The sequence below is a fragment of the Phyllostomus hastatus genome, unplaced genomic scaffold, assembly GCF_019186645.2.
Source record: "Phyllostomus hastatus isolate PE091 unplaced genomic scaffold, TTU_PhHast_1.1 phas_contig_150, whole genome shotgun sequence".
Classification (NCBI taxonomy): domain Eukaryota; kingdom Metazoa; phylum Chordata; class Mammalia; order Chiroptera; family Phyllostomidae; genus Phyllostomus; species Phyllostomus hastatus.
The window spans coordinates 31,706,297-31,730,867 of NW_025333611.1; the positions used below are offsets into that span (position 1 = coordinate 31,706,297).

Consider the following 24,571-nt stretch of genomic DNA (forward strand, 5'->3'; position numbering starts at 1 on the left):
TGCATCGTTAGTTCATTCCCTTTCTACTGCTGTGTAGTATTCCATCGAATGTGGTATACAATTGATTTATTCATTTTCCTCTTAATGGACATTTGTGTTGTTTCCGGCTTGGGGTTAACACTTGGTTTGCTCTAGGGGCAGACACAGTTCCCGTTTCTGGGGAGGCTGGTTCCCTGGGGGACCATTAGTGGTACACTGGCTGGGACAGGCAGGGGCGGGTAACGGTTTTCAGAGTTCTCTGTTTTTCCTTCTTAGTTACTAAGCAACCAACTAGGGTTTAAATGCTCAGAAAAGAGGAAGCAGGCAAAGAGCAGTGAATAGGACCCAGAGGGGCTTAAATTCGATTATCCCTGGGGTGTGGCCTGCTGAGACCTCTGGGGCCACAAGAATCAGCCCTGAAGGGTGAGTCAGCAGCCGGCCTGGGCAGCGAGGCAGAGCAGGGAGGCTCAGCAGGGAGGCTCCTGCTGGTTGACAGGGGTGGCCCGGCTGGTACCACTCACCTGTACACCCTCCAGGAGTCCCCAGCAGGGGGGTTGTTGGAAAAAGAGAAAGGATTGTGTCCCCAGCTCATTCTGGGGCCTTGGGCCACGTACTGCCCCTCTTAGGGCCTTAGGTGTCTCCTGTATAACATGGACACAGGTCTCTTGCCACCTTGGCAGGTTGGCGGGCACGGCGGAGGCAGTACGAGCACACTGAGGAACTGCGAATAGCTGTGTCAGGGGAAGAGTTAGCGCCATCGTGGCACTGGGTCACTTCTAGGACAGCAGAGCCCACGGTGCTGAGCAAGCATCCATCTCGCTCTCTTCCAGACTGCCCTCGGAGGCCAGCAGACCCCAGGAGGCGGGGACTTGGAAAGTGGCTGTCTTGCTGTCCTCCTGCAAGTGGGGCCACCCTGTGTGAATGGCTGTTTTCTCCCTTCCCCTGAAGCCCTGCCTTTTCCTGGGCTCTCAGGGGACTGCCACATTGCCCCAGCCCAGCCATAATGCTCCCTTCACAGCCTCCCACAGGCAGTGGGGGTGCCAGTGGGCTGCCCCTGGCCCTCTGTCCAAAGAGGCTCCCCTTCCTAATAAGCCTGGGGTGCTTTGCCCCCACCTGACTGGTGGGAGAGAAGAAGGACATGGCTGATACCCTGGACACACCTCTCAGGTCCCTGGGGACACAGAGCCATAGAGACTGGCTGAGCTGAAACCCGGGAGGGAGCCAATCTTTCCGGAGGCCTCTCCTAGCAGGACTCCCAGACTGGGGGTGCTCACCCTCTCAGCTGTGGGATTGCACTTCTGCAATAGAAAGTCACACTTCGTTCTCTCTCCTAAAAGGAAAAAGGAAGAAGCAACAAAAATGGTGAGAATTCCGACACAGCACATCCCTGAACCACAGCCGTAATGGTCGTTTTCGAAAGTGCCCATCTGGGATCCACTTCCTCCCAAGAGCTCACAGCAAAAGCGCCAGAGCCAGCTGTGCCCCTGGAGGTAAGGTGGTGAAGGCAGAGGGGTTTGAACCTGCAGTGAGGGGAGGAGCCCTGTGGGGCTGGCAGGGGGCCCCAGTGGCTTCTTGCCAGGTGCACACCCCAAAGTGTCTTCCTCCTGCCTCGTTCCAGAGGCGGTATTAGCAGGGCTGGGGTTCTGCTCCCCCAGAACAGCTGGGGTCCTGGGGACACGAGTCATAGCTGCTCTAGGGAGAGTGTCTGCTGCTCTGGAGTGCTCAGAGAATAAGGTCACGTGAGCAGTAGCGAACCCTTCTTTCGGAGGGTCACTCTTAGGGTCCCTGGGACACGGGGTTGCTTCTTCCGAGTGAACTCAGTTTCTGGCCAGGCTGAGGCCTTGGACGCCCAGCACAGCTGTCCTGGACTGCTTTGCACCACACTCCACAGGGAGTCTTTCTGCAGGTTGGGGCCGGAGGGGGTGTGGATGGAGGCGTGTATGTGTGTGTGTATGTGCGTCAGGGGAAAGGGGGTGTCCTGAGGGGCCCACCCCTCACCATCAGACTGGAAGGTCCCCATTATTACCCAGCTTCATCCATTAGGCAGGAGGAGCAGAGGGGCAGGGACTCAGAGGGACATTGAACCTGTACCACATGTGACAGGCTCCCTGTCCCACAGCCTTTAAGAACCAAACTGCAATACGGGGTCAATGTAAGCCTGATTCCATGTAATTCTCATTTAGCTGTTTGGCAAATGTGCCCTCAGACCCCCCACTGTGGCTGCACCCCGTTTGCACTGGGCAGGGTATCAGCTCGGGCCACACGCTGCCCTTCGGAGGCCTTGGAGAGACGGGAGGAGAGGAGCTCAAGGAGGAGAGGACAAGGACCCAGAGCTCTGACATGTCATGCAAGGAGGAACTGAGTGGGGGGGGCGGCCAGGTGGGTGCCCAGGTCGGAGGGGTCTTCCTGCTGTGGGGGCCAGAGGGCAGGAAGCGGAAACTACCTTCCTAGAAGAGGTCACATTGGCATCAGGCCTTTGGAGAAGAGCAGTATCTGGACACAGAGTTTGGGACGGAAGGTATGTTCTTAGTAGGGAAAACTGTGTGAGCAGAAGCCTGGTGCTGGGAAAGTGTAGGATTAGTTGTTCAGACCCACTCAGCCCTGCTGGAGGCTGGTTTCTGCTGCAGGCGGGGGCAGGTCCCAGACCACATGGTGTTGGTGGCCCCCTGGAGAGCTGGTGTCCCTCAGACCCGTGCAGGAACAAAGTTGGCCATTGTACGTAGCCTTCCCAGCGGTGCCAGTGAGACTCTAAAGGACAAATTACTGGAGATGGAGTGGCTGGGACAGTGTGTGTGCTTCACACTGTGGCAGAACACTGCCAGCGGCCCTCTGTGGAGCCTCGGTTAGTCTTCAAGCAGGAGACCTCCCAGGCCAGGGTCTGCCTTCTGCCCCAGACCATGAGGATGCGACACACTTTCCGCGTTCAGGCCCATAAGCACTTGGCTTCCCATGGGAATGTGCTGGCTGTTTTTATCCCCCCTTCGGGTGCCCAGGCAGCCTCTCTGGTCTCCCAGGGGCAGACGGGGTTCCCCTCTTCTGTGCCCCTCCGTATGCCTGATGCTAGAAGCTCCTGTCTCTCCCACCAGCTGGGGGTTTGTTCTCTTATGTGCCCTGGACCGCAGCAGCTTGTCAGAGGAGGGCCCAGCAAGGGTTCTCTTGTGACTGTCAGATGCGGGGAAGGTAGATCCTGTCTGTCCTTCCCTTTCCGTGAAGCATGGCCACACTGTCCCCAAATACAGGTAGTCACCAGAATCCCACTCAGCAAGCTAGAACACCTTCTGCTTTGCATAGGCAAGCTCAGGCATACCTACATTACAGAACAGAACATGAAAATTCAGAGAGGGCAGGCGGCAGGCCCCACTCACAGATGGGAGAAGCAAAGCTGGGCTGGAATCCGTACCAGTGCCCACGGTCCGTGCTTGGCTCTGTTTGGCTGGAGGTGGTCTGAGGTGGGCAAGCGTGTCTGGGCTCAGCGAGTCAGAGTGGGTCTGGCCCCAGCCATGCCTGTGTGTCTGTGTTCCATCCTTCCCAGGCTCGCATCCATGGAAAGATGCCTCACGGTCCTGCAGGTGAGCCTGCACCACCCCACCCAGGGCCCCGCCGTCTTCGCAACTGTCCCCCTGAGGCTGCAGCACCACACCAGCCTGCTGCTGCTGGGGTGGGGCCTGGACACCCACTTCCGGTTGCATCTCCCTCGCCTATCCCACCAGCACCTGTCCCTGGAGCCCTACCAGGAGAAGGGCAGTGCAGCGCTGGCCTTCAACCTCAAGGCCCTGAATCGCAGGGGCCGAGTGTGGGTCCACGGGCTGATGCTGAGATTCCCAGAACAGATCCCCCTGGGCACCATCAACAGAGTCACCGGCCTTCTCCGGCATCCAGATGGTGGTCTGTGTGGAGGGAGGCGCCTCCCTGGAGGCCTTTGTCTGCTGCTTCCAAGCAGCCCCTCGCCCCTGATTTGCAGGCCCAAGGCTGAGGAGACTGACGAATGGGAAGACATCCCGGGGGAGCCACCTGCCCCAGGTTCAGAGCGACTGGCTCCAGGCCACCTGGGCTTTCTCCGTGGCCCTTCCCAGACTGGGGACAGCTCACCCCAGCCAAGCATGGGAGGAGGCCCAGAAATACAGCTCCAGAGGGAGCCCGCAGACGGCGCGCTCTGCTAGCCCCGCCGTCGAGAGCACGCCTTGGCTGAAACAGGGCTGGAAATATTCGAGCTACAACAGACGACTCTGACAAGTGGAGCCTGCCTGGCTAATAATGAACCAATTCTGCGAACACGAACAGCCTGGGGTGGGGGGCGGGGGAAGTGTCCTCCATGCTTCCAGCTCTGCAAGGCAATGGGAGCGTCATATACTTTAAGAGGCGCTGAGGGGCTCTGAGAGCGCTCCTCAGCATTTTTCCACATTTCACGGTCTTGTCTGACTAGGAGTTACTTTATGTTGCTAATTTTGTGTGCTGCTTAAGAGTGGGATTTTGAGGTTGTAGCAGGAACGCATGGACACATGTAACAATTACGTTTGTGGTAGCTTGGGGTTACCTTCAGCTCTCAAATACCCACAGGCACTGGGGGCTTAGGGAAGCCTGTGTTTAATAAACTACAAGTATTTCATTAAGCTGGCATGCCCAATAGGAACCCCTGGTCCCCAGATGGCCCGCATGCATGCCACATTGTCACAAAGAGGCAGGGGCAGGAACTACAGAAGAGGTGTAAGAGGAAATTGGAAAGGTGGAGGCTCACATTTCTGGAAAGGATGCAAGCAGAGCTCAGGGCTTCCTGGGCATGGGGGGCTGGGGACTGGGCCTGCCTGAAAATTCATTGTCACCGTCATCCTCCTCATCCTCACGTTCCACTACTCTTGGTCATTTCTGGGTCAAAGCCTTGGCTGACCAGAGGGCACAGGTCTTCAGGAAAAGGCAGCTTCCCAGAGAAAGGAGCTGTTTCAGGATTAATTCTGTGAGAGGGTGGGTGGGAGGTTGTGCTAGAATTTGGGCAGCAGTTATTGCACTCAGGTTAGGTCATACATCCATGGGGCGGGGTGGTCTTTTCAAATAAGGGTCCGACTGGTAGGGGCTAGGTGGGATAGTTTTCTCGGTGAGCAGAGGACCAGAGGAGAAGTGTCTTTGAGATGCTGCATCCTTCGAGCCCTGTGTCCAGGGGGACAGGAGAGGCAGGAAGGAGCTCTGTGAGGAAGTGATGGCAGACGCATCAGTCAGCGCCGTCTTGGCCATGGCCTAGAGCCAGGAGGGCTATGGCTAAGCACAGGCATCCCACGCAGGACTTGGGCTCACTGTGACCACAGTTCCTGTTCTGTTCCAGGAGACCACAAGCTCCATGCAGATGGAACCATGGATTGCCCAGTGTTGTATTCCCAGTAGTCATCACAGAGTGTGGCAGAGGACGGATGGACAGACAGGTGCAGGGAAGCAGTCACCTTGGCTGTAGCTGGGCACGAGCCAGCTTTTCCGGGCAGGGGATGACAGCGCAGGACAAGCAGCAGGCCAGGCAGCTGGGTCAGGGAGACCGCGAAGCCACGGGCTGACAGCAGGCAGAGGTGCACCGCTCTCATGTGCACTGGGCCCTCGGGCTGGGTCCCAGCAAGGCCAGTGCTTCTGCCACATTATTGAGTCCCCACAGCCCAAATACAATCAGATCTCCAGGTGTTTATAATTCTGGGTGGCGACTGCTGAGGAAGGTTGACAGATTTGACAGTGCCCTGTGGCACTGAGAGACAGCTCCCACCCAGCATGTCTTGCCCCAAACAGAGGCCCAGAGGAGGGACAGATACCTGCAGAGGACCCTGGGGGGTGGGGTGCAAGCAGAAGCCGTCAGGATGGTTGGATTGAGCCTCAGCCTGCAGCCCACCAGGTCTCCACAGGACCTGGCTGGACCCTCTCCCCAGCCCTCACCTCCACCCAAGTGCAGTGGAGGCCAGCCCCCGCTGACCTCCTTCCTCAGACTCACTCCAGGAACACCCTCCCTTTACCAGCGCTCCGCCCACACAGGCCAGGCAGTCCAAGAGGCTCCCCGGGGGCTGTTGGGAACTAAGATGTGCCTCGCTGGAGGCATCTAACATTTTGAAAGGAGAGATTGGAGAGGGTCGCACTGGCCCTGAGGAGTGAGTTTCTTTGCAGGAAGTGTCGTGACGGGGTTCGCAGGGGGCAAACATTTTGCCTTCCCCTCAAATGCATGGTCCCCTCACACGCGTACAAAGCCAGATATAATCCAGGGGCTGGCTCAAGGTCTCCCTGTGACTAAGTCATAGAGCTGAGACAGGAACTGAGAACTCGGTCTTTCCACAGCAGCACGCTGGGCAGCCATGTCTCCAGTCCGCAAATGAACGAGCAGGAGTGAGTAAGCCCCAGGCAATGTGGGCGGTTCAGTTCCTCGGTTCATCTGCACTTGCAGGGCCTCCCCGGCCCCCACTCTGGGCTGCAGGCGGGGAGACCTGCCCTCCACCGGTGAACTGTGTGTACTACACTCTCCACCTCCGCTCTGTGTCCTCTTCTTCCTCCGCTCCCGTCCCGTGGCATCTGGCGGTGCGGATGTTGCCCTTGGTCAACCGGCTCCCAGAGAATCACACAGGACCATCCGGACCCTCCAGCTGCTCTCGCTGCATTCCCCCCACCCCGCACTCCCCACCACACCAGGCGCCCTTCGCCCATGCCAGGATGTGGGGCGAAGAGTAAACAAACCCAGCTCCTCCGCCTTTGACAGGAGATCCCGCAGTTAATGAACTCTGTTCGCATTGCAGGGCTGTGATCCCGCTTACCTTGAATGTGAACTTGCGGGCGGATTACAGTGAAATAAAACCTACCATTTGAGTTACATTCTCAGCTGATTGGAAACATACATTACCTCCCCATGACCGGGCTGTGAGAAGGGAAGTTATTATCTTTCTTCAGAGTCTGTAAACTCTTTATGGCTGAGGCAAGCTTTAATCCTGCTCGAGAAAAAAAAAAATGATCCGGGAATAAATTGCTCTCATTTACCTTTGTTTTCCAATCACATGCTCCAGTGGGAACAAAACATCCTAAGTGAGGGGATGTGGGAAGCCAGGTGATCCCAGACAGGAGAGTTTAATTGTTTTCTTCTTCAGGCACGGGCTTGAGAGGGCCTGCCGGTGCCGTGTGGCGTGGGGCCCCGCGCCACAGAGACGTGCACTCCTGCGCGACGCCCGCGCTCCTGAGCAGTCACTTGCCTCTCCCTTCCCTTCTCTCCCAGGCGAGCGTGGCCTCCACTTTCCCCGCAACTCCCACTTCCTTGAGGGCAGGGCCCTTGCAGCCATAGTGCCCAGCTCCAGGCATGCGGAAAGACCGGGGAGGAATCTGAGAAAGGGTAGATTGGGATTGAAATCGAGTCCCAGCCCATGACGGAGGAAGAGACCGTGGGGTTCGTGTTTCCGGAAGGGCTTTCTTTCCTCCTCTGTTATTTCTCTGTTCCCTAACACGGAGCTTACGTAGAGTGGATGCTGTAGATCAGATACCCAGCAAAACCACCAGGTCGACCGTTCTCACTGCTGGAAGGAGTCCCAGCTGAGAGGTGTGCCTATTTTCCTTTAAAGATGCAGAGGCAGGGGTGAGGTGGGGAATCTTCTGAAGATAGCAGAGACTGCCGGCACCTTCGGAGCGGAGCTCAGTCAGACAGCCCACCCTGGGCCTTCCATATTTGCTTCTCTGCATTCTTCCACTCACCTGCGGTTTGCTGGGCTAAGAAAATGGACCCTACCTATCATGTCACCTTGCTTGGGGGGATGTGGTGGGGAGTGTATCAGCCAGGATCCAGTGGGGAAAACAAAAGCCACTCCAAGTATTTAAAAAATTTAATCCAGGGAATTGGGTACACAGGAGGTATTGCCAAGAAGCCACACAGGCAATGAATTCAGATTCAGAGATTGGCCAGAGCGGGAAGTGGCTACCACTGCCATCCCCACCCCGGGGCTGCAGGGGTGCCTGAGAGAGATGAGTCCCTGGAGGAGGAGGAGATGCAGCTGCGAGGCACTGAGGGAGAGCGCCACATACCCTGGCTCCTCCCTTTCCCACGGCGTGGGTCCCCCACTGGCTGAAGTCACCCAGAAGGCAGCTAACCAGCAGCCTGGGCAATGCGGCCTGCAGGCCAGAGCAGGGGAGGTAAACAGTCAAAGCCAGCCTAGGAAGTATGCCCACTTCAGTGCCCCTCAGTCCCAGCCTGGGGCCCTGGGGTGGCCCCTGTGAATGGAGAGGGGCCCACAGCAGAGGGGACTCCATAGCCCAGGGCCTCCAGGAGGCAATCGGCCAACACAGCTTGCCCTCCACCAGGGGCATCCGCACCTCTGTGACCTCCAGCGCCTGTAAGAAAGGAACGAGAAGGGCACAAAGGACAAATGCCATTCTGTGAGGTACAAAGAGCTGGGCTCTGTCTGGCCTGGCCCACATAATCCCAAACCCACTGGGTCAACGGCTTTGAAACCCTCGCCCCTCTCCCCTCACATCTTAGATTAGAGGTGGGGCATCACAGCAGGATCTACATCCCCAGCCCCCTGCTCACTGACTCCCAAACGGCCTTCCTACCCTGAGGCCCTTCTCCTCCTGCGTTAAGTGGGGACCTGACTGGTTCTTGCCTCACCTCCAGGACGACTGACACACACCTGGAGGCAGGGGACTTTGTGCCTGCCCCTGGGACACGCTCCGACTGTGCCGGCCAATCTCACTAACCACTGCCCATCCTGAAACATTCCTCCCTCCAGGACGCTGCCCTGACTTTCTCCACCAAGGAGCCGCTGGCTCCAGGCCAGTGCTGGGCACTCAGAGGGGGTTTCCAGGCAGTGGTCCGAGGGTCGGAACGTGTCCCCTCAGCTGGGAGTGTGTGTACATACTGTGTGCTGTGCCGCACTGGAACCTCCCCTTAGCAGAACCCCGAAGGGAAGAGCCTGTCGTGGACCTGTCTGGACTTGTCCCTCTTAGACGGAGCAGCCACCTGGCACCCAGTGTAGGCTGTATAAGGGTCTGTTGTCTGAATCACAAGAGATTGAGCTGAGAAAGAATTTGGGCGGAGTGATAGCCAACCTTCAGGAATGAGGTTTTGGGAAGAAGCTCAAACGAACAACAAAGCTCCTGGTCAAAAAGTTAAAATGCACTTTAAACAACTCACTGCTCAGGGTGGGAGGAGCTGGCGTGAGTGGTGCGCTCAGAGAATGGACTCACTGTGCGCACAGGCCCCTGGGCCCAGGAGCCCAGGGCAGACCTGAGCAGGGCCAGGCAAGGCCCACAGCCCCCACTCCTCCGCCACCCTCAACCCGTTGTCCCGCTCCCAGCGGAGCCAGTCTCTGGGATGCAGCACGACCGCCCCGCCCCTCGCCACACAGAAACACATGCTGCAGAGCTCCTGCACTTGAAGCTCTGCCCTGGAAGCCCTGGAGGCAGGCAGGCTGGATGCTTGGCATCAGGGGCGTCCAGAACTAGCTCGGGGCCTCATTACTGAGGAATACATGGTCCCCTGTGGACACTCGTTGGAGGCCAAGTGGGGGAAGCGAACAAGACGGGGGCTCCATCTTTCAGTTTTACGTTCCTCTTCCCCTGGGCCTGTGGTTGACGCGCAGGTTTCAAGTGGAAACATCAGGAAAGCCTCACTCGGCCTGACTCCCCCTGCCCCTCCCCGCCCCCCGACACTCAGGCGTGCACACACATGCACACGCCTGCCTCTAGGCTCCCTCGAGGACCCCAGGTAAAGTGTCGGTTAGGAAACCACAGGGCAATTATGAGCCGAGAGATTTGCTCCTCAGTTGCAGAAAGAAAACAGCTCCATTTGAGATTCTCAGCACGCTTTACGAACCAGGAGGAATGCTTTGGCTCGGCGCAGGGGAGAAGTGGGAGCCAAGGAGAGATCTCATTAGAGGAAGGGAGGGGGGCACCTGGGGGAGACAGGAGCGTCTGGATAAAGCAACGCAGGAAACATGACCCTGGAGCGGCCGGGCCAGCTCCGACGGTGCTGACCAGTTCCCAGTTTCCTCCGTGTCAGTTCTGCCAGCGGGGTCAATTTCAAGGTTCCCAGATGACGTCACTGCATTTGGAGTTGAAAAGAGAGGCACAGTGAGCACCCGTTATGTGGCATTCCCACCAGACAGACACGCAGGCAAACGTGGAATTGACCTCAACGGCACAGACACGGTGAAACAAGATATAAAACAGGAAGCAGCGAACTCTGATTACTCATGAACTTTGTACTTGATAGAGTTTAAGTGTAAATTTGTACAATTTAATGTTTAATAACAGGGTGTTCGACAATCGGGCCTTACCAGGCAGTGTGAGATAGCCCCCGCACACCACTTCATGGACGAAGCTGCAGCCCCTCCTGGGAAATAACCGGCGTAGAAACTGAAGAGGCACCTGCACAGAAGCCCTGCAGAGGTCAGGGTAGCCATTCTAAGAAACCGGAACAACACTTTGCTGTTTAAAAGTGGATGTGTTTGTATGTATAGCATGAGATATTCAACATAACCTTAGGAGGATGTTAAACCATCCCATACTGCAGATGAGGGAACTGAGGCTGAGGGGGAAGCATGCCCAGATTCACCCAGCCAGTAAGTGGGGGACCCAGCATCTGATTTATGCTAGACCCTTGCTCCTCTCCTCACCCCCTCCACCCAGGCACACGCAGCAAGGGGCAGCCTGCTGGCTCTGGCTAAACTTGGGTTGTGAGCCCCACCCCCAATGCCCACCTACAGATGTTAGAGGGTAACGGTTCACAACTGGGGTCCTACAATGAGTCCTCTGGCTCAGAACATGCAGCAGGAGAATTAAGTAAGAGACCACACTCCCCTTCTTTCCTGGGGCCTCGCTCTCGGACCTCAGGGGCAGCCACAGGCCCCCTGGCATTTAGAGGCCGCCTTCCTGCTCTGGAGGGGGGAACTCACAGCTCTCTGGGCCCCACCCCTCCCTCTGCCCTCTTGGACACCACACGCTGGAGTCTCTGGTGAACTGAGGGCAGACAGACTTTCACTCAATTCCTGAGCCACAGCCAAACCCCAAGCCCTCCTTGACAATGTCAATGGGGCAGTATCTGGCTGGCCACCCAGGCTGTGTGTGAGCACTCCCCAGAAGCCCTTCGGGGAGCCCCAAATAGGCCACCTCCCCCCAAGCCCAGAGCAACTGGCATTGGATTCCAGACAGGAGCAGGACCCCCGCTTGAGGCTTGGATCCCAGACCCCAAACTCACATGTGGCAAGAAACCAGTCCCTAGAAAATCCTCCAGTACTAAGTGACCCCTCTCCCACCTTGCAGAGTCTCCCAGCTTGGTCACGGCCCCTCTGGCTTGTGGGTAGGAGACACCCCATTGCCCAGGCCATGTCCCCTCAATCTTGTGTCATTTCAAATTTTCTGGCATATAGGTTTGGTATGCTTGGCTCTTTCAACCACCACGCTTTATGGCCTTTTGCAGTGTAATTTTGTTCCTGTCCTGCCATTCAATTTGAATTAAATATCAAACAGATGTGAGTCTTTTTTCTTGCTCTTTTTAAAGAAAAAGTTTAATATTAGGGAGCATGCCCTCCTATATGATCAGGAAAGCCATTCAGAGAAATAAGCCCCTTCAAATTAAAAAAGAATCACATTGGTTAACGTTAAGTTGCTTTCAAGTGATACATTGCGAAGTGCTAAGGGAAGGTGTTTCCAGCAAGCTATAAAGCAGCCAGGAGAAAAGAGGAAAAGATATACGGCCCTAGTCTGATGGGGAAATTGGAGCTCAGAGAGGGGGCATCCCCCACCTGGGGAGGAAGCCCTGAGCGTAGAGATGAGGTTCACAGATGATGCTGGGGGGAGCCATCTTCCCCAAAGGCCTGGGGGGACTGCTCTCTGCAGCCTGTGTGGTCAGGGCGGGAGCAGGACGAGGAGCGGCTCCGTTCTGCTTCGAGAGCCAGCCGGACCTCGGGACGTGTTTCTCACCCTGCACACTCGCACCAGCCTGGCACATCTCGCCCAGCCAGCGGTCCCAGAAGTGATCCCTGTTGTTTGCACATGCTGAATGGCTTAATCCCCTGGCCCCTGCTGCGGGCACTTGGATAGTGGGGTCTTTTGCCTTTTGTGGGTCTTGGATACCTCTGAAAGTGCAGGGAAATGCATGGTTCCTCTTTGGACATGGGAACATGCATGGACTGGCATACAACTGCAGAGGCACATGGTCCCCTGGTTTAGACCCTCCCCTCCCGCTCCCCCCACAAGGTGGCCACAGCACAGAGTATTTCGTTGCCCAGATGCTCGGCCCACGGGACCAAGGCCCTTCTCTCACAGGGAATCTGAACTCACGTTCCTGAGCACTCCCACACCCAGCACCGTGCAGGGCCTTTGCATGGACTGGGGTGCTGGGCAGCTTCCAAACCCCTCTGGCTTCTTGGCAACATGCATGCCTGAAGCTTAGCGTTATTGGACCTGCCCGCCATTCGCGGGTATGAGCCAGGGCTTCTCCAGTGCCGGCTCAGGCTAAAATGTTTCCATGTGGTCCTTCGACTCACTGAACCTGAAAGGCAGCTCTCCAGCCACAGCCGGCTGACTACAAATGACGTTTCCGTGTGGTGGGGAAAGGCGCCAGAATGCCTCTGATTCCAGCTGGCTCTGGATACCCCGGACACTGAGACAAGGCTCCGCACACCCAAGCTTTCCCTCTAGGGATGATGGGCAAATGCCCAGAGACCCTGCCCTGTGGGGAGCATGAGGCCTGGCTAATGAGAAACAGAACCAATGCTTCCTCGAATTCTGCAGACAAAAGAGAAGGTCAAGCAGAGGGATTTAGAGCAAAGACAAGCCTAGTCTATGGAGTCAGGCAGCTGAAGTCTGGACCCTGGCTCCACCACGCACTGGCTCGGTGACCTTGGGCAAGAGACCAGTCTCTCCCAGCCTCAGGTCCTTCCCCCTGTAACTCGGGGATATCGCCTGTCCCATAGGGAGTTTGGGAGGGTGAAATGGGCAGAGGCATGTGCCATGCTTGGCTGACCTACAGCGAGGGCTCGATGTTTGGGAGCTACCTTGCTTTGCCCTTCCCTCCACGTTGATAAGCCCCCTGTCTGATGTGCTCGTGGGCCCTGGAGGGCTGGGAGGCGGGTGAGAGGCAGGTTTACCCAACAGTAACCACACTGACAGCCACGAGAGGAGCAGGGGAGGAGAAGGGAGGGATGTGAGTTACAGTCTCATGATTCCCGTCTGGGGGGCGTGGGGAGGAAGGCAGCAGAAATATCTGCAAGTGGTTTTAGAAAAGGAATCGAAAGCCCTCGGGGAGGGGCAGGTGCAGCAGAGAAAGAGCAAGGCCTGGCCGCAGTCCTCCAGGGACCTGGGACCACACCCAGATTCCAGAGGGGCTCCGAGCTCAGAGCCTCGAGGGCAGGGCTGGTCGGAGAGGGATAAAGCTGTGCCTTGGACACTGGGGTCTATTGACCGAGAGATGTCCACCCTCTATGTCTGGTTGCCCAACGCAAGGGTCCAAGGACAAGGCAGCCTGTTCAGGGTCTCGACTTAGAGCCCCTCCACTTCCCAACCCACACAGCCACACGCAGCCGCAATTCATCAGTGCTTCGCTAGAACAAGAGGTCCTGTCTGCAGCGCTGCTCAGGAGCCCAGTCTTGGAACTCCTGGCGGCAATGAAAACCCATTTCTCTCACCCTACAGAGAGGGGCAGCCACGTGCTGGTCAGAGCCCTAAGGACACTTGTACCCTCACTGGGCGCCCAGTCCCTCCCTGGGCTCCAGGGGCAGAGGAAGCACGGGGAGCACGTGGGGTCACGGGCTACTGTAAAAGTGGGAAATTGTAACGGTGGGGAAGTCCAGCCCACCCACAGGTCTCCTGACATTGTTGCCATGAGTGCTCACTCTGACTAATACATGGCTTGTAGATGGACAGCATGTTTGCACAAGAATCCTAGGAACTAACTTCAAAAGATACAGACCCGGACCTGCAGGCATCCCAGCCCCAGGAGGTATGCTGGTCTCCAAACGGAAGGTCAGGATGACCTGGAGCCCAGATGACTAACCCAGGATGACGCTCACCAACCGGCACTTGTCTTATCGGACTGCACTGTGCTTGTCTGCACGTACAGCACTTTGCAAGCCCCTCCCTTTGTTTGCTTTGTTCTATTCCCTTCTCCCTCCTTGTAGAAACCTCACCCTGCACTGAGACGGGAGACGGGCTCTGTGACTCGAGTCCCCATCTTCCCAGGGAGACGGGCTCTGTGACACGAGCCCCCCATCTTCCAAGGTGCCGGCACCTGAATAAACCCCTCCCTTCACATCAACTCCAGCCTCCCGAGCGCTGGCTGTTGCAGCGGTGGGCAGCCGGAATGCTCGCGGCCGCACTCTGCCTACAGCTTGTGCCCCCGATTCCCAGCACATGCTCCCACCCCCAAGACCTCACTGGGGTGGCCACACTCATCCTAGTGGCCCTGCTTCCATGTCCCCCAGGGACAGGGTCTCAACCACAGGCTCTCCTCCAGCCTTTGGGACACACACGTCTTGTTGACCTGGCCCGATGTCACGGACCCTCTCTCATCTTCGTAGGACCTTGACAACTTAGAATATTCATGTCCACCTCTCAGTAAATTTCCTTTAAACTATGCATTTAAATATCAAATGGCTTAAATGCACTTGAACAAGCAGTTACATCTCCCTCCAGTCTTTGTCGGGGACACATTTCCCCACAGTTGTGACCAGGGTGCACAGACTGGATTTCTCCAGGGCAGTTTACATGGTTTTCGATTGTCACATTGATCGTGTTTGTTATTCACTGTCACATCACTGACACTCCTCGGTCTATAGTCAGTTCACGGGCATTTTCATTTGGTCACAATTGTTTTATGCTGTGTTTAAAGTTATACCCTAAACTATTCAGAAAATAATTTTTTCTTTTGAGGACTCCTTCAGGGATGCCCTTAGGAGCAGGACGTCCCCAGGGGCAGGACATCCCCAGGGGCAGGATGCACTGTCACCCATGGTGGGCCCAAGGTTCTAGGGATGGTATTCCATTCATCCGTGTGCAAACCCAGCACGTTCATTCCAGCAATTCCCATTTCACAGATGAGAAAGTTGGGTGGGGTGGAGGTGGATATTTGCCCAGAGCCCCCCACCCCCACCACCCCCGTCTCTGTAGGTCCATTTTTCAGCGTGGCCCCTCCCTTCTGGCACACTAAGGACCCAGCAGGAGCCTGGCGCGCCTATACCAGGGCAGTGAATGGCAAACAAACAGTAGAAATGCCGGCGGCAGCGTGGGGACGTTGCGGGGTGGGGAAAGCTGCTTCTTTAGCCTCTGAAACAAGTCCTGCAGATGGCTATCTCAGACGAAGCTCGAGGCTGCTCCTCCAGAGACCCTTTAAGCCAGGGAGGGCCTGTTTTTCGGGTACCTAAGCCCTTTAGAAGATGTGAAAATGGGGGCAGGTCAGCCACATGAAGTGCCGGCTACAATGTGTAAACACCACCTCAGGGCGCTGCTAATCTCCCAGGTCAGGCCCTGGTGCCACCAGCTGCCCACTGCAGGCACAGAGGCTGGGGGCCCTCGCCACGTCGCCTGCGTGATCTTGCGTCAGCGGCAGCAGTTACTGGGCTCCCGGGGCCAGACAGGGGATCACTTGCTGTTACATCTGTCTTCCCTGCAGTGGCCTGATTGTCCTGCCCAGTGTCCTTTAGATGCAAAGCCACGGCAGCTGCTGGGCCAGAGAGGCCCCGAGCTCACACAGGCACCCCAGGCCCCCAGTCGTGCCCCTGGGCGAGGTGCAGGGGGGCTAACCAGAAACACCTGTGTACATGGAATTTCCTGCCCTGGTTCAGCCTTCATTTCCTCCTCCAGTAAAAACCCAAGGCGTGTGAAGGTGAAAGAAACCAGCCAGTCAATCACCCAGACGACGGCCACCAGGGCCGCAGAGACAGGACTTTCTAAATTAAATTTTAATTCCCACCCGATGGCCTGGCCTGGACAACCGTGACTCAAAACGCACCACTGGCTGCCCTGGCCAGGAAGATCCCCACCCAGGTCCTGGCAGAAATTAACCTTCCCACTGGGCCAGCGGACGGTGCCGTCTGCCCTGGCCGTCAGGTTGTGGAATGAGACCCTGAGAACGAGAGGGACCCCTTTCCTCTCCATCTCATTGTGCAGCTGCCAGGGCTGCCCAGCTGATTAGCTGCTCGCTACCCCAGGCCGTTTGAATTATTAGGTGCTGGAGAGATCAGAGCCCATCAGTGACTGGGGACATTTACCAAGACAACATCAAAGCTGGGGGCGCCCAGGCCCAAAGTGTAGGGTGAATGGTCGGAGCTCTGGGGTCTGCGCTCCGTCCTGGCCCAGCAGGTTCAGGTGAGGAGAGAGTCGTAAAAATGCCTCCGTTTTTCCAGATCATTTTCCCAGAGATTCCTGCTGGTTAGAGGAGGTGGGGCTTAGATAAAAAAGGAGAAAGATACTGAACTGCCTGTTTTCTGGTCAGACCAGCTGGCTTGACCGCAAGGCTGGCTGGAGCTAGGTCAGCAGACTGAGTGCATCGCCTGAGGCTAAGGTGTGACCCCCAGCTCTTCACCTCAGTCAGCGATGGGGGGCAGGGAGGTGCCTTGAAAGGCGATACTGGGGTCACAGAGATCAGGACTCAAAGCCCAGCTTGTGCCCTCCTGAGAGTTCAATCCCTCTGTCCCCCTCTCGTGGTGCGTGAAATGGGGAGCGGCGAAGGCGCCTCCTTGACACAGTTGTTAGGAGGAACAAGTGAGAGTCTGTGTGGTGTGTTGTACTGAGGACTGTGGCAGCCGGGGCTCCAGAGGAGGCAGCCTCCGCCGGGAAACCTCTGCTTCTCTGTCTGCCAGTGGCAGGTCCGAGAGTCACCACGGGAACACCCCCTTCGGGACGATCCGGAGGCGAAGACCCTTGCTTCAGGAGGGCCTGACCCCATCCTGGGTGCACACAGCCCTGCTCCCCGTTCAGCCTTGTGCAAGACGCATGTGCCGCCCCGCCTTCCTGCCCATCAGTCTCCTCATCCGGGGGCTCAAACACAAACACGCATCACGGGCGGCCGTGGGTGAGCCAGGGGATGGTAGAGTCAGCCCAAACCCTTGCTAGGCCCGGAGAGGCAACTGAGAGAGGCCAAGCGGCAAGGCTGGAGGCTGGGACCAGCTCCCCAACAGCTGCAGAGCTCTCATCGGGAAACAGAAAGCGTCCAGGTTTTAATAGTTGCCATCTGCCATCTTTTAAAAATAGCTTTATGATTTTAAAAATAATATATGCTCATTATAGCATACTACAACGCCACAGCATAACATGGATGAATCTCACCAACAACGCTGGGGGGAGAAAAGCATAAAAGTCCACACGGCGTGATTCTGTTTATATAAAGTTGTAAAGTAGGCCAGTGAAACCCACAGTGTTTAAACCAGGAAGTGGGTCATCCTTGCAGGGAGGTAACTGCAAGGGGACACGAGGGGAACTTCCAGGAGGCCTGGCGACGTCCTGTTTCTTGACCTGGGTGCTGGTTACACAGGTGTGTCCACTTAGTGGAAGTCCCCTGATTTGTACACTTAAAATTTGCACACTTTCCTGCATATGTTATATTCAATAATACCTTTTCTTAAAGTAAATTTTTGGATCTACAGCAAAGCTGCATGTAAAAACAAATTAATATAAAACATTTGTGCTCAGTGTAGAAAAATGTGTTCTTTTAAAAGAAAATGTAGAAAATTGGAAACATGTCACTCGTTTGACCATCCTGTGTTAATTCCTTTTATGTTTTAGTCTATTTCCTTTCCACCTCTTTCCATGTGTGATACGCGTAGTTTGGATATATTTAGTATTATTCTATGTGTGAATTTTTTTCCTTAACATTATGTCGTAAGGATTTGTGCACACATCCTTAATGACTCCAGGAAACTGTCCTGTGGCTCTGTAACCTGACACCATCTGGACATAAGATGTTTTTAACTAGTGCTTCTCAACCAGAGTCAGTTTTGTCCCTCCCCCCCGGCATTTGGCAATGTCTGGAGACACGCGGGTTGTCACAGTTTGCAGGAAGTGGTGACTATCGGCATCTGGTGGGGAGAGGCCAGATATGCTGCTAAACCTCCTGCATGCCCCAGGACATAACATCCTACAGCAAAGAACATCCTACCCCAAATGTCTACAGTGCTGAGAATCCACGTACAAGCGTGACCTTATTGTCACGCACACAAGCTTCTTTCAGCTTTTACTGTTATTGATAAGGCAACAACAAACCTCTGATTCTCTCCTTAGCTTCCAGTATCTGCTGGCGAGCTCACTGTTAAGGCCACTTGAAAGCTTTTTACATACAGCTAGACTGCCTTCCAAAAAGTGGTCTGGGTGTACCCTCACCATCCCCGGCCCTCCTCTCCCTTCTCCAGTGACGGGCTCTGGCCCCTCAGCCTCTAGAGGCGCAAGGGCCTCCCACCCCGGAAGACAGCGCCCCCAGTCCGCCTCCCCCCTCACTCGTACATTCTCAGCCAAGCGAGGGTCCTGACAGAGCTGTCCACGTCCGGCTCCCTCACCCTTCTCCCTGCCCATTGCTCCGGCGCTGCAAAAGGACCCCTACCGCTCCGCTGATGCTGCCCTCAGAGCCACTGCAGGACCCCAAACAAAACTTCAAGACTGTTTTTCAGTATTTGATCTGCCCTCCGCTGCATCTGCCTGAGGCAAGCACCCAAGCTCTCTTAGAAGGTTGCTGAAGACCCCTGTGCTGCTCCTCTTGGGGGTGTCACCCCAGGGTTGGACCCCACCCTTTTCTCACCCAGGAAAACGGAGATGATTTGAACTCAGCCGCTTTCCTGAACTCCAGACTTGAGGCTCCAGCTAAAACTGTGTGGCTTGGCCTCTCCCCCAAGGCAGGAAATTCGAGTCTTCCAGACTTCACCTTCTCTGGGTGCTCTTCCTGAAACAAAAGTCACAAACGCAGTATATAGACTTGGCTGAAATCCTGGCCCATAGAAAGTGACCTTGAAGCAAACGCATTTGCGGGATGACCAGGGAAACTTGAATGTGTGTGTGGCAAGTTACTGTTAATTATGTGGGGTATGATAATTAATGGTAGGATAGTTTTGTAAAAAAAGAAGAATCCTTGTTGGTAAAGGATGTATTGCAGTTTTTAGAGGGGAATGGTTAAGATGTCTAGATTTTAGATAAGTCTAAGAAATACATCAAACAAGCTTGAAAAAAACAGTAATAATCATTTAATTGAATCGTGGGTTCATGGAGGTTCACTTTTTAAAAAAATTTTAGATATTCAAAACTCCCATCGAATCTGAGCACACGGCTCCTCTGCTGGGAATCCTATGGTACCCCTATTGCCTTGAGGTCCGGTCCAGATGTACACCTGGGTCCCACCCACCTGAGGGGCCTCCCAGGGTCAGGCACCAGCCACTCCCCCGCCTCACCTCCCCTGCCCCCCTCCCCCACCCTCCCCCCATCACACACCATCACCTTAACTCTGCTTGAAAAGCAGGGGAGATTAACCCATCTTCTCTGCCTGCAAAACCTACTCATCTTTCAAGAGTCTCTTCAGAGTGTCCCCTCATTTCTGAACTCTTCCCTGAGTCCTCCCATCTCTGAACCCTCAGACCGGCCCTCCCTCCACACTCTTGCCCTGCCCCACTGGTAAACTATTTCACAGCTGCCAGTTTTCATTTGTTCTCCACTCTCACCTCCCACCCCACCCTGCACGTACCATCACCCTGGTCTGAGCTCCCCGTGGGTGCGAGCTGTGTCTTGTCCGCTGCCCCTTCCCAAGGGGCTGGCACAGATGCAGCGCCTGGTCAAGATTCTGTAAAAGTCAGTGAGAGGAAAAGGTGGGCTCCTTCCTTCCTCCTCTTTCCCTTCTGAAGATGAGCAGTCCTTGCATGTGAGTCTCCAGGTGGGCCTTTTCCTGTGCTTTACTCTGTGAGGGGCCTATTTGAACAGGGTCTGAAGACCAGTCGTAAGGTGTCAGGGTGGAGGTGTAAACCAAGCTCAAAGAACACCCAAGTTGCTAGGAAACGAAAGGACGCAAGTGCGAATTCTCAGATATCAGTCCACAGATGTTTTGTAATTGCTCGGAGTCATTTTAGTAATTTGCTTACTTACCTGCAAGGTAAGACGTATTAAAAACACTGTGAATTGTGCCAATCATTGGAAGGATACCGGAAGTGAGATCAGGCACCACGGATGGAAGAAGCACACACCTGGCCTGGCACTGGGAATGTCAGGGAGAAAGGAGATGGCATGACCAACTCTGAGAAGTGGTCAGGACCTAAAGTCACCGCTTGCCTTTGGCCTTTGCTGCACCTGGCAGAAGAGCCCGTCTGGGGCTGTGCAGGCTGGAGAAGGATGCACGACTGTGCTGCCATGGAGGCTGGTCGATGGCCCGCAGAGCCCTGGATCACAGAGCCACAGGGCTGATTGTAGTGGCCCTGCTAGTCCTCTGCTCCCCAGATGCAGCCTGGGCAGGCCAGTCCGCCCAATGCATGGAGCCCCGGAGCGGCCCACCTCACCTTGTCCCTACCTGTAAAGTGGGAGTGTGCTTTCAGGACAAGCTTTGAAAAGCAGCAAGCACGCCTCTTTTGTTTTTGTTTCTTCTTTTTCACAGGAGGGCAGTTAGCATAGCTTATGCATGCCTGCAATTCTAAAGGAGGCCCCTGGATTACCCAGATAAAAGACACTTGGGAAGCAGGTCCAAAAGGCACTTCTTGGGCCCTCAGTGGATTTACTGACTCAAGTCTGGGAACACATCCCAGGAACCTGCATTTCTGCAAGCTCTTCAGGCAATTTTTTAAAAGTGTGGCAAAACATTTATAACATGAAATGTGCCATTTTGACCATTTTAAAACGTACAATTCAGTGGCAGGCATTAATCGCATTAACACTATTGTACAAACTTCACCGTGGTCTATTTTCAAAACTTTCCATCATCCCAAACAGTTAAGTAATAACCCCCGTTTCCCTTGGCCTCGGGAACCTATAATCTGCTCCCTGTCTCTGGAATGCACCTATTCCAGCTAGTCCGTGTCTGTGGACTCCTGCGGTATATGCCCTTTCATGTCTAGCTTATTTCACTCAGCGCAACTGTTTTCAGGGCTTATGCGTGCTGTGGTGTGTGTTAGAACTTCATTCCTCTTCCAGGCTGAGTGGGCAGTCATGCACTGCCGTGGAGACCACGTTCAGATCACACATTCCTCTGTCCGCAGACACTGGGCTGTTTCTGCACCTTTGTCTGTTGTGAATATGCTGCTGTGAACTTGGGGGGATGAATATCTGCTCAAGTCCCTGCTTTCAGATTTTTGCTGTTTTTGCCTAAGAATGGGATGGCTGGGTCATGTAATAATTCTACGTTTTAACTTGGAGGAGCACCAAAGTGTTTTCCACCAGCTACACCGCTTTCTGTCCCTGTGTCCAAGGGCTCCATCCCCATCTTGCCCACACTTGTTTTCCTCATGTTTTCAGTTATAACCATCCTAATAGAGGTTCAGTGGGGCCCACTGTGGTTTTTTCAGGTAATTCGTAGGCACACTAAAGTCCGAGGCCTCTGCTGTGTGTAAAGGGGGCAGAACATTCAACGCAGAGAGGTCTGGGCTTGGGGGAAAGGGAAGGGGTGGTTATCATTTTTCAAAGAATACATTTTTCTCCTCCTCCTCCTTTCTCTTCTCCTCCTTCCTCTCCTGCTCCTCCTCCCCTTCTTTCTTCTCCTCCTCCTCCCCTTCTTCCTCCTACTGCTGCTCCTCCTCCTCCTCCTAACAAACACTGCTTCTTAGTGCTGAGGTCAGTAGCTGGTCAAGAGCACCTCACAGTCCAAAGTGAATTTGATGAGCCTGGGCGCTGCGAGGGCCGGGCTGAGATCTGAGAAGACAAGACCTGTGAGTGTGATTGCGCTGGGGGCAGAGGCCCCTGGGTGGCAACAGCAGCACCGTGGGAGCCTACAGGCAGGGATCCACTCTCATGAAGCTTTTGCCAGTGGAAGGACTGAGTCCAAACCTCTCTCCAGGGTCTCATGATTTTATGAGTCGGCTTCATAGGATAACTTTGTGTTTCAGGAAGCACCGTGATGAGAATGCATAGTGGGAAATGTTCCACCCAGCTTTTTAATAAAAATAAAAATTAAACAAACAAAAACCATTCCAGTCAGGGGAGGAGAGAGGAACTTCCCTGCCCTCCTTCCAGCAGTGTCTGTGGAACAGCACTCAGGGGTCGAGGTATCAGGCTTGGAGCCCATCCTGACGGACACCCAACCAGAGGGGTTCCTTGTGCTCCAGGATGTCAGCCCAGGCTGAGGGAGACTCCCTTTGGGGGCAGGGGATGCCCCTCATGACCCTCCATCACCCTGATCAAGAAGCAGCTGCCCACTAGCTCGAGGGGCTCTGAGTGTCTGTGAAGGGTTGGGTGGGACCCAGAGCAGATCCCTGAGCACCCCAGAGGCTGCCCTCCCAAATGCCACGTCCTGCCCAAAGTAACACTCATGGCTTTAGGTGGAATTTTGCTTCTCTGGCTACACCAAGACAATTAGCCTAGTGGAGCTCTGTGGGTAAGCACACTCTCGGTGGGACTTGTAGGAGCCACAGACGAGAGATCAAATAACCTCCTTGCTCTCTGTGCAGCAGGCCTGGACTCCATCAGAGGGACATGCCCAGCCAGCCAAGACGTAACTTCGGTGCAGACAGCAGGGCAATGAGGCAAGCAATAAAAAAGGCCTAATCGCTTAAGGCAACATGAATTGTTGGCGAGAACATAAGGGGAACGCAACATTCGCCAAGGATCATTTTCCTCTTGTTATGGATGCCTGCTGACTGCTTGGAAAAAAACAAAGTGGGGAAAAAATCCTGCTAACACCAGTGGGCAGCAAGATGTCATTTACAGAACTGGTTTCCCGCAAATTTTAACAGCTAGCAGTTAGTCGTATGGCGGTCATTAGCGACTACCCTTGACCGAGTGCTTCTGCTGTGACAGGAACCACAGCTGGCCTAATCCCGCGATCCTGGAAAATCAGCGGTATCATCAGCCTGCGTCAGTTAGGTTCAGTGTGGGGAGCAGAAGTCACTCGAGGTATTTCGAGCAGAGGAGGAGACTTTTATGCAGGGAATCAGATGCTCATAAGATTATGGGAAGGGCTGGAGGAGTGCACAAGGGGTGACAATGAGCTGACGAACATGAGGACCCATTACGTAGCTAAGACATCAGGAAACCGCCATCACTGCCAGCAGAGCTACTGTCATAGCCACCTCTCCCACCATGAAGCTGGTGACCATCTTTCTCGGCTGCCTTGTAACTCACCCAAAACCAAGCGCAGCTCAGCATGAGGAAGGGGGCTCCCTCGGCTGCACCGTCCAAACATCCCATGAACACCATCAAGTAGTGGAAGTTTCTCCCCACCCAGAATTCTCGCTGCAAAAGAATCTGCAGAGCTTTCCAGGCTCCCCAAGGAGACAGGATGACATTGAGAACAAGCGTGCCTCACATTCCTATTTTTCAGCTGCATCCAGAGAGGTTAAGTCACTTGTACAAAGTCATGCAACTAGTGCATTGGCACTGTTACTTGAGCCCAAACTTGCAGGATTCTGAAGCCTGTTCTTACCCACTGCTCTCAGGGGAATAAGAGAAAAAGCACTCTGCATATTCTAAGCCTTCCTATTAATTATAATTACATTGCTGGTTATTACTAGATCTTTAACATTTAAAGGAGGGGGCTTCATAGCCCAAATGCTGCGTAGCGACTCAGCGCCCAGGCATACCCTTCCTCATCACCAAGAGCTCCCTACCCACCCTTGCTTGTCAGCTTCTGAGATGGGGTAATGTTATATTTCTCAAGCTGGGTAGTAGTCACATAGCTATATTGACCCTGTGAAAATGCATGAAGCCGATTACTTATGGGATCTTTTTATTTTTTTTGTACTTTTTTTATATTATGTCAAATTTCAATACAATGCTTATTAAACAATAATGTTGGCTAATTAGACTTCCCCCAGGACCAGAAAAATATTCCATGTTTTAATTGAAAGATATTTTCCTACCAGTCTTCAGAGGCTGAAAATGCCCTATCCCATGCTGCTGTCAACTCAGGGTTTGAGAAAACTGAGGAATAAAAGAGCCCAGAGGCTTTGGGGCAGAAGCAATGTCTTTACTTCCTCTTCAGAAGGTAGAAACACACACATGAACATGAGCCCCGGGCAGAGACCTGCAGCTGTTCATGAGCCATTCACTGTCAGCCTTCCTCCCAGGCAACCACAAGGCTACTTTCCCCGGCCACCCCTGCAGGCAGGCACGGCCATATGACTGGATTCTGGCCTATGGAATGCCCAAAGTGGGTGGAAGGGATGGCTATGATTTTCGTGTCTGACCCATAAACCTTGCCATGTTCAACCTTTGATTGCATTTTGCTACCTACTGGCTAACCAGAGAGTTATCTGAGAGCCTGGAAGAGGGACGAACCACAAGCCCAAAGGATCTGGGTGCCATGATGTCACATGCAGGAGAGCCAGTAGGAGAGTCACCCAACCAGGAAAACGTAGGGTGGGACATTGCACAAGAAAGAAACTTTGTGGTGTAAAGTGTCTGTTTCTAAAGTTAGCCTGCCCAGAGTAGAGCCATTTTGAAACTAGTCAAATCCTGCTGTCCAAATCACCCCTACCTTCTCAACCCAGAG

The 24,571-nt window shown here is 54.5% G+C and overlaps 1 protein-coding gene across 1 annotated transcript; it reads left to right on the forward strand.

Moving 5' to 3' along the window:
• Positions 1 to 316: 316 nt before the first annotated feature.
• Positions 317 to 4,139, forward strand: TIFAB (TIFA inhibitor). The gene is given in 5 exon segments (XM_045829793.1): positions 317 to 402; positions 1,317 to 1,469; positions 3,512 to 3,836; positions 3,838 to 3,913; positions 3,916 to 4,139. Coding segments are annotated over 3 exon segments (615 nt in total). The 5' UTR covers positions 317 to 402; positions 1,317 to 1,469; positions 3,512 to 3,521.
• Positions 4,140 to 24,571: the final 20,432 nt, after the last annotated feature.